This window comes from Emys orbicularis, chromosome 11, assembly GCF_028017835.1.
Source record: "Emys orbicularis isolate rEmyOrb1 chromosome 11, rEmyOrb1.hap1, whole genome shotgun sequence".
Classification (NCBI taxonomy): Eukaryota; Metazoa; Chordata; order Testudines; family Emydidae; genus Emys; species Emys orbicularis.
The window spans coordinates 42,760,923-42,770,764 of record NC_088693.1 but is presented as its reverse complement, the minus strand read 5'-3'; the positions used below and the strand labels follow the sequence as shown (position 1 = coordinate 42,770,764).

At 42.2% G+C, this 9,842-nt stretch overlaps 1 protein-coding gene across 3 annotated transcripts; it reads right to left on the bottom strand.

The window, feature by feature from the left end:
- Window positions 1-2,831, bottom strand: HOXD3 (homeobox D3). 3 transcript variants are annotated; one of them, XM_065413422.1, is made up of 2 exons: window positions 2,336-2,831; window positions 1-752 (listed from the first exon to the last, which is right to left on the bottom strand). In XM_065413422.1, exons 1-2 carry the CDS (start codon window positions 2,829-2,831, stop codon window positions 1-3), a joined length of 1,248 nt encoding a protein of 415 aa, XP_065269494.1. The 3 variants fall into 3 exon arrangements, with proteins under 3 accessions (XP_065269494.1, XP_065269495.1, XP_065269496.1); XM_065413423.1 differs by having other exon boundaries at window positions 1-749; XM_065413424.1 differs by having other exon boundaries at window positions 1-746; window positions 2,336-2,783.
- Between the last annotated feature and the right edge of the window lie 7,011 nt (window positions 2,832-9,842).

Below are 9,842 nucleotides of genomic sequence, written 5' to 3'. Positions count from 1 at the left end.
CTACAGATGCGTTAGTTTGGGTGCTTCCTGAATCCTTCCCTGAGATGTGTGGTGAGAAGTAAGATCTGTGTATGTAGGATGAGGGTCACAAGGTCCATGGTGATGGTTGCCTGGGATCTGAGCAGCGCAGCTGTAGTCCACGCTAGCAGATGAAGGATGAGAAAGATGGCCGATATTGAACATTGGGCCAGGAGCTGGCATGGAATCAACAAAGTTACCTCCGACATAAACGGGGCTGCCCTGCAAATTGGGATTGGCAAAGCCGCCGCTGCTTTGCATGGTGTGATGGTCATACTCTGCTCCCGGGTATCGTTTCTGCTGGGGTAAGCAGCTGCTGAGAGGTGCCGTGTAAGCAGCCAGGCCATACATGTTTTGCTGTGATTTGGCAAAGGATGTTGGCGAAGGAGCATCATAGCTAAGACTATTTACAGTTGGAAGCTGGCTGGAATATCCTACGTGATTTGGGCCACTTAAGGGTGGACTTCGGTCAGGGGACTGTCCTACAGGAGAGTGCATGATCCCTTTGGCTTTCTGGTCTTTTTTGTACTTCATTCTCCTGTTCTGGAACCAGATCTTTATCTGGCGCTCCGTCAGGTTCAGAAGGTTGGCCATTTCCACTCTGCGTGGGCGGCAGAGATACCGGTTGAAATGAAACTCCTTCTCCAGCTCCACCAGCTGCGCGCTGGTATAGGCGGTGCGGACTCGCTTGGAAGCCGGGCCGGGGGGACTTTTATCTTCGCAGTTGTCTCCTGCTGAAGGAAGAGAAACAAATAAAGGTTGATTCTTGTATAGACCCTGACACAGCAGCCGGCTAAGGACGGGACAGTGCTCTAAAGATCGTTCTGTACAAACCAAACCAACACAAGCCACTGTCCCAGTTCTGACAAGGTAAATGACTCTGCTATTGTCAGGAACTGGTCCTGTGTGTGCCCTGTCTATGCAGACTCACTCACACCGAACCTGTGCCAGTGCTTTGACTAGAAACAGATCGAATCCCGTGTACCTTGGTTTTGCTTTCCCCTGCTCTCTTCCAAAGGTGTATATTTACCACACCGATGCGTAGTTGATGTAACATAGCCCTTAAGATATTACCAAACTGGAATTCAAAGTAAATTGAGACTTAATGGGCAGAGTACTGACCGTTTTAAGGGAAAGAGTGTGTCAGAGATTGCTGATGATTTCAGTATAACCCCCTTTCATATCACATTAATTAACGATGAGGTACACACTATTCCGGCTTTCTAAAAATATGCCCTGAGTCTGAGCACCCTGAGATACCCCTCAAAGAGACTTTAGTGGCCTCATATCCAAGTCCCTCTGTCCACGCGTCTCTCTCTCTCTCTCTCTCTTTTTTTTTTTTTAGCAGACCTAACACCCGATCCTGCTCCCAATTTGTACAATGTCAAAACTCACATTGCTTCAAGTGGGAGCAGGCCAGGCTACTTAATCCGGATACTTAATCCGGATTCTTTATCCGGATTCTGAAGCACCAGAGGCGGGAGAAGTCATTAATAAGGAGCAATGGTGGATAATAAAAGGAATTAAAATAAATTAGATATCGGGGGGTTTCTGAATAGTCTCAATTTAACTGAATGGAGAAAGAGGGGGGGACGGGTCCCCCTTTCTTTTATCCCAAACCAGAGCAAAGGCCAAATGGCAGGATTGTAAACCAGCAGAACTGCTAGCAAGAGTAAAACAGACAGGGGACTGGCTTTATCGCTTTCAAATCAGAAGAGATGCTCCCATTACTGGAAAAAAGACTGGGGACCTTTCCAGGAATGAGTGTTAGGAATACGTGGTTTTCAGTGCTTGTGCGGTCTACATTTCTAAAGGCTCCGTATTAGAAGCCATTTCGGAGTCAGGGAGAAACGACAGATTGAAGCGTTTAGACGGAGGGCGAGGAAATGCTGTTTTCCTCTGCACGTCTGACGGCTCGAATGGCGAGCAGGAATGTAAACCATACATTGGTGCTCCAGTCCAGTGGCCTCTCCCTGTAGCACTGCATTGCCTCCTCGAAAAGCCTCGATCAAAGCGCAGGGGACCAAAGCATCCCGCAAATTCGGGTTCTAATAGACAGAATTGTTATTTACAGTGAAACAGGCCCCGAGCCGCAGAGGACTCGATTTAGGAGCCCCTCATTCAACTATGCCAGACGCCACAGAGTCGACATGTCAAAGATTTTAGGGGCACTCTTTCCCCGTGCTTCATTGGCCCCTCTGCCTTGCTGGGGAGGGGCTCTGGCCAGGCTGATCAGTGTGCTGCTTAGCAGAACCAGGTACAGCTGGACTGGGGGGACGTGAAGGGGTGACCCCAGGGAGGGGAGCGTGTCGGGTACCTGAAGCGGCGCAGGTGTTTTTCTGCTTGGAGTTCTGCCGGGACTCTTTCATCCAGGGGAAGATCTGTTTGCTAATGGTGGCCGTGGAAGAGCTGGAGGAATTGGGGCCGCCTTTGGTTTTTTTCGGGGGGGCCGCATTGGTGGGATTCGGTGGGGAGGAGGGGGGCAGCGCAGGCGGCTGCTGCTGCTCGCCTATACCCGGGGGCTGACTGCCTGCTTGGCTGCCGCCGTTGGTCCGCATGCAGCTGCCATTCAGCTCGCTGCTCTTGTGGGTTGGGGCTCGGATGGGAGCCGAGCTCTGGATGGAGCAGGCGGAGCTCGGGTAGTCTGTGTCCAGGGCGGCTTGTGCATAAGGCTGGTGGGCCGAGCTGTAGCTGTAGGCGTCGGCTTTGCTGTAGGTGTAGCCCCCGAAGAGCCCCGAGTTATCGTAGTAGGCGGTTTTCTGCATCTTGCTCTCTGGAATCGCCAAGGCCTGGGGACCCTGCTCAAATAACATTGACTGGGTCCCAGCGGCTCACGTGTTCGGCCTGGGCCACTCACTGCCTAGGAAGCCACCTAGGGGGGAACAGCAAGAGACAAAAGAAACTTTAATTGAGAAGAACTGGTGTGATTTCCTAGACTTTAAGGCCAGAAGGGACTATCCTGATCTAGTCTGGCCTCCTGCACATGACAGGCCACAGAACCTCACCCACCCAGGCCCATCACCTATGTCTGAATAATGAAATCCTCAAATCTTGATTTAAAGATTGCAAGTTACAGAGAATCAGCCTTTTACTCCAGTTCAAACCAGCAAGTGACCACTGCCCCACGTGCAGAGGGAGGCTGTAAAACCCTCCCTACTATCAGGAAGGCAGACATCTCCTTTAGCCACACACACACACACATCCTTACAAACACACATGTATACACACTCCCTCACATGCTTACATATAGACTCACATACACGAACTCATTCACTCAGTCCTACACTTTGACACTCAGACATGCTAAGATTTGGCCAGTATACAGATTCCTTTCAGACCCTTCATCTGTAAATTTCACACGCTTTCCTTTCAGATCTTTTATCTTTGCAGCGAGAGGGAGACTATGGATTAACTTGATTGAGAAGCTACACTGAACATAAAATGTGTGAAAAATACATTAAATACGTTAAAAATAATCCTAATCTAGTTGAATAGTCAGACAAATCCCTCAGAGTCTTTCTGAGGGTTTCCTTCTTTCTCTCTAACCAAAAAGCATAGATCAAATCACTTAAGTGAAGGGATGAGCATTGGGCCCCATCTCTTTCAAATCTGAACAGATCCTCTGATAATGGCGGAAATAATGTGCGAACAATCGCCCAGACTTTAGGAACACATTTCAGGATTTGTTTAATTTCCCCTCGTTCTAGTTTTTTTAAACTTTGAACTGACGCTTAATACATTTACGTCAAAACACCTGACCCATTAAAAAGAAATTTGTGAGGCTTTCAGTGAAAAATGTGAGGTTACATTGTCCCCCAGTATCATTGTAGTATAACTTTAGATCGTTTAAAAAATCCCAGATGTATGGAAATTAATTAAATACTGTATTTCTTTTGTGCATTGTATCTATACATTTTTTCCTCCCCTGTGTTTCCCAGAATGTGTTCTAAAACCACACATACCCCTTCCTCTCTTTTTGTTTTGTTTTTCCAGCTGCACTGTCATATTATCATTTATTTTGTTATCATATATGTGTATATATTTATCCATAATATGCATGATTGGTGACCCTCCTATACCATTTTGGTATAAAGATAAACCCACCTCCCCACTCTCCCCCCCCCCTTTTTTTTTTCTGGACACGCAGGCGCAAAAGTGTGAAAGAGCCCCAGATGACATGATGGATTGAACCCGAATTAGAACCTGAAAAAAATAGAAAATTCCATCTCTATTGTAAATTCTGCCTCTTTTTTCCTTGAAAGATTCCTAGGAAGTTAAAGTATAACTAACACCATTCAGTAACTTAAGTTTGCACTATAAAGAAAAACGCTTAGGTCAGCTACCCTATCTTAACTCTTTGATTAATTTTACCCTGCTCAAAATCTTTCACCCAACGTTTCTTGTTAGTTATTGTCAATCGAATCAATCTGAGACCATTTATATGGTTTGGTTCTCATTACAAACCATGTATTGTTTATGTATTAGCATGAAAAACTTATTTCAGATTTCAGTATTTTCCTATCAAACTGTTTGGTCTGGAAAATGTATCCAAATGAAAAGTTCTCCATATAATCAATATTTTTGTTCGGATACAAAAGCTATAAACAATTTGTTGAATGTAAATCTGTATTTTATCTTTTGCAAATGGGAAGTAACATGTAGTTTTGATCAATGCTATAATGGGGCTGCTACAACTTCTCTACTGGTACCCTTAGTATTTTTATGCGTTTTTAAAAAATGCAGCTTTTATCCCCTCTAGCAAAATAAAGTACGGAATATTTCACCTGACAACATAGCCTGTATTTGAGAAAATCTCAGGTGTCTTTCTTTAATGTCTAAATGTATGAACATATTACAGGAAAGTGGTTCTAAAATATTAAAGCAGCCCTGTTAATTGTTATTCCTCAGTCAATATTTATGCAAGGCTTTAGTAGTATGTTACCTTTAATTGTATTTGTTTGCTGCTTCCCCAATAGTAATGTGTAGAACTCATTAGCATTGGCATTCTTTCTAAAAGTTACCACAATATATATTCTGAACTAAGATAACGAAAATTCGAGGTCACTTTAAATTGTTTATGCTGCCATCTCATCTTAAATACTGCTTCACCAGAGGAGTTCTTTTCTTTCATCAACATGAGCTGATAACTCTTTGGGAAGCTGGTAGGGGCAGAAAAACTGAGGCTTAGCCCCAACCCCACCCTGAAGAATGCAATAAACAGAGGCCTAAGAAGTAATAATCAAAGGCTTATTGTGAGTGCTAAGAAAATACAACGATCCAGACTCGGCTATCTATGGTTTAACTATCTTTCATAATTTACTTTTTGCAAATGTTCCACTCAATTAATAATTTTCTACCTTTATCATTTACATTTTCAGGCATAGTCTGGACTGAAGCATTTTGTTAACACAACACAGCATTGTGCCTATTCTTTTATATACAAAATAAAATATAGTCCCCACAAGAATACACAGAATCTTAAGAAACAATATTACTGAAAAACTGTTAAAAGCCTTATTTCTTTCCTGAAATACCAACTGCTTGTGAACTCTGCTTGAACCTAAAAAGGAGGCAATGGGCCATAAATCACACGGACAATGCTCAACTGTTTGGTGGCTCATCTTTTAGATCTTTTTTTTTTTTTAATCTTTACACGTTTTGACTTTACAAGCGCAATGCATAAGGCCATGTTTTTGTCTGTAACACCAAAAGCACCGGCTCAACACTTCTTGGTTTGGCCAAAGACAGTCTGCAGAAAAGTAACCTCCAAATGGTTTGCCAGCGTTGTGGGGGGTGGACTGAAATGCAGTAGGGCTAGGCAACCACGAAGTATCCATGTCTGTGTTTCGAGTTTCCCTCCCTACTATCCAGAGAGGTTAACCTCATCTGAACCGTTATACATTACATATGGTAATGGGGCCCTTTGTCCTGTCTCTGTTTTCCAAATGGTCTTTTCCAAACGCTTGGAAGCTACTACTCCTCATACAGTTTATATCTGGAAATCAGACTAGATATAAGAGATGCAAGATTGTTAGACAAAATACCTGATTCTTCCACTTACACACACACACACACACACACACACACACACACGTGCACGAAATACAACAACCTCAAATTTTGACAAGTTTCCTGTCTCACAATTGTGTTCGATCCGACACCCAAACATATTCATATTAAGCAGTTCTCTACTAATACTTCCACTACACTTAATTCTGCTTAGGATCAATATCTAATATGATACCGAATAAATAACAGGCAGTAAGAGCGGCCAGTGGAGTGGTTATTAAGCAGCCGGAGCTCTCACGGTGCATATCAATGCACCTGTCACTGTGGTTTGTAACAAAATTTATGACTGCTAGTACTATGGCAGTAAACGCTTCAGTAAGGAATGAAAAGGAAAACACTTCTCAAGACCTAGCACTTTCAGAAGGGTAAAACAGGCTACGCGTAGGAGGAAGACCAGCAAAAGAATTCCCTACTCCGCAAATTTTCCTTATTTGCAGCCTGGAAGGGGACATATATATAAAGTAGCCAAACAGTTTCCTTCCTTTACTGCTTCTCTGTCAGAGCACAGACTATTTTCCTTCACGTTTCCAGGGACTTTTGAACCCCTCTCTGCTTATCTGTTGTTATTGTTTTTACCCCGCTTCCCCACTTCCCCCAAATCACGTTCTACTAATGGTCTTTGGATTTGCTGGAATATAGGTTACCAAACGGACGGATAGACTGCAACATGAAGACTTCCAGGAAATTAACTCCCCCTCCTCCCAATTTTTGTGGGGGAAGAGTGACTGATGTAATTTGACCATGGCTGCCACTGATACTGAAATGTATTCGTGTTATAGATTGTACACAATGGCTCACAGAGGGAGCCGCGTTTTATTAGGTGTATGTTCTGTTTCTCTTCCAGTGACTTAAGACTCTGTGAGCCACCTGATAACATTGGTAAATCAGGATCATAATGTTGGTCTTTCTATCTGACCGATTTCAGAGTTCTTCTGAGCAAAGGAGAGGTCTTCCTGAAATATTGGTCTGGAGCTTTAGTATTACTGTTTGTAACCAGCCTTTGGTACATAAAAGCAGCATTAAAAGGTTACTGGCTTTTAAAGAGCCCCACTGAAGATGGTGACAAATTCCCATTCGGTGGGAGCAGGATCGGTCCGAATGTGGTTCTATCAAATACTTCTTTTGTCTTCCATTGGTGTTTAAATAGGTTTAATAATGAGCTACTTTAAATGGGGCGACAGCATTTTAAATAATGTTATTTAGGTGAAATAGCTTTTACAGTAATAACATTCTTCGTGTTTGAAGTATTGGGTTAACGCTATTAAACAGTAATAGATTTGAAAATCGATTATCAGTTACCATGTAATGTATGTTAGTTTACACTAGGGTGATAAACTTTCAAGCATTTTTGTTCTTTACATATGATAAATTATCCGTGGCAACTATTTCTGTAGCAAGCGAGGTGACAAATCTATAGAGACAAAAATAAAAACTCACCACACTTATGTTTTTTCTTGATTTTTGACTTTAACTCTTTTTGTAGGATCTTCGGATTCCTTTGGATAATCCGTTGGGACGTACCTGAAACAAAAGTGAGAACTTTCAGTGGAAGCTGTTTTGTTTTGTACTTCCTTCTTGATAAATATCATAATAAATTCACGCCTTTTATGTAGCAATTCTCTCTGTCTCCAACTCCACATCAGCTCTTTTACTAGACAGATAGCAGGTGCTTCACATGTATTTACTAACAACACTTTGAAAAGAAGCCTTTGGTTTTTATACGATTCATCGGCAAAACTTTATAGAGGCCTTGTTCCACTTTTCCAGACAATGCAGTACATACAGCTCGTGAGTCTAGCACTCAGGTAATTAGAGCCCCGAAGCTTTGTAACCATTTGGGCGGAACATTTGATAAAATAGCTCCAACTCGGATCGAAATAAAAAACAGTGCCACATTCTCATGGCTTCCTTAAGGCTTCCAGCACCTCCACAAGTTACTAGCTACTGTAGCAATGTTCTTTGCCTCTTAGGGGGAGGAAGTGCAAACATGGCAATTGTGAATTGTAACTTTTTCCCCCCCTCAGCAAAAGGATCTAAATCCATCTAGCGCTGTACAGTGTAAGTGATAACTGCATGCATTTCGCATGGGTAAGGGAAAGCATGCACTGATCCAACCATCACACTAAGAAGAATGGAAATTTACTAGAAAGACCACAGCGCCATTACCACGGCTCTCATACATTATGTATAGCTGTGGTTATCTCGGTTTTGTCACAACAAGAAAAAAACAAGGCACAGCACTTGTGCACAGATCTGCCACCCCCGGCTCTGATCTACGAATTTAGGAAAGAGGAATAAAAATTCAGTTGGAACTACCTTTTCAATTCCCTATTTAAGATACATAAAAAACTAAGATAGAAACTTAGCCTGCTGTACATACACAACAAATATTTGTGGATCAAAATGAACATTTTGCATTTCCTTCTGTAACGTGTCGACTAAGGAATTTGAGAACATAAGAAGTGCCAGAAAATCCCCCACCAAAAAGCCCAGGTCATTATAAAGACGATATCTAGCAACCATAAGCCTTTGAAATGACCTTTGGCTTGTATAGCAATAACTCACCACTTAATGAACAACCAACGGAAGCGCCTCCAATAGCTCACAACATAACAGAGCTTGCAACTTTCCACCAAATCTTCTCTGTCCCTATCCAAACCCAGTATGATGCAGCATTCCCCCTCCAATTCACCTTAATTTATGCTGGCAAACTGGAGTTTGGGAAGTGGAGCTTCATGATTACACACGATGCTCTACCAGGTTCTTGGTCCAAGGCCTGTCCCGGTAACGTCTTATATAATATATTCACGTGGGCGTACGTCAACTTTAAGTGCTTTATTTTTTTTATAACGGAGTTCATTAGAAATAGAATAGTACGTTACAGTGTGTAAGAAGAAAGCATAAATTCGGTACACCTTAGCTCTTGACCGGAGAGATCATAATATTGTTATCAAGTCATTGTTATCCGCTGTTGATTAATATGGTAAGTTTTCATTTTGTGTCTAATTAATTATCGACTTCTGATCCTTTTTGCAGCAGCACTACAGCCTCACCACCAGCTCAGTGATATCATCCTTATTCTAGACAGGGGTTACTTTGCAACCAATTTTGCAAAGATATATTTTCTATCCTAAGGCGAGCAACATCCGAAGTTTGTAGTTCTAAGGATCTGATGCTTAAACACGTTGACTTTATGCCATCTCACCGAAGCTTCGTCAAAGAAATAGAACTGAGCTCTGATAAAAAGTTGCCAGGGATAAATCCCAGGAAATCTTTAGAACTATTCAGGCATGGACCCAATATAGGTATTATTGAAATTTTAGGTGAAGTTATAAGTGAGTGCTTCCATCGAGCCAAATGAAATGCTGCTTGCAGTAATTGGATTCAGCTGACTAACTTGGCAGGCCAGCAGCTTGGAGGCATACAGCTAAGAAAAATGTTCATTGCCTTTAAGTTCTGATCGAGCAGAGCACACGCAATTGACAAAACAACTTTCTTTCCGTCCTTTCATTGTTCTGAATAAATATGGATGAGCATCTAAAATGAAGGAAGATTTGCCTAGGAGATATAAAGACTTCTGTTCAGATTTCGTCCAGCAGTGCCTTATTCTGAGTTTCTGGTACCCAACACAAAGGTTGGATGTTATATTATGCTCATTTCAATAAGTATAATCGGGAAAGATCTTCCATAATTCATATATTTTAAAACGTAGAAAGTTATTTAAAACACGAAGTTTACATTTAGTGGGAGGTTCT

Excerpts from the sequence above, each read along its gene's own strand:
- HOXD3 (XM_065413422.1), bottom strand. The coding sequence starts at position 2,831 with ATGTTATTTGAGCAGGGTCCCCAGGCCTTGGCGATTCCAGAGAGCAAG. Across the intron at positions 753-2,335 it reads AAACACCTGCGCCGCTTCAG|CAGGAGACAACTGCGAAGAT; the intron begins GTACCCGACACG and ends CTCTTCCTTCAG.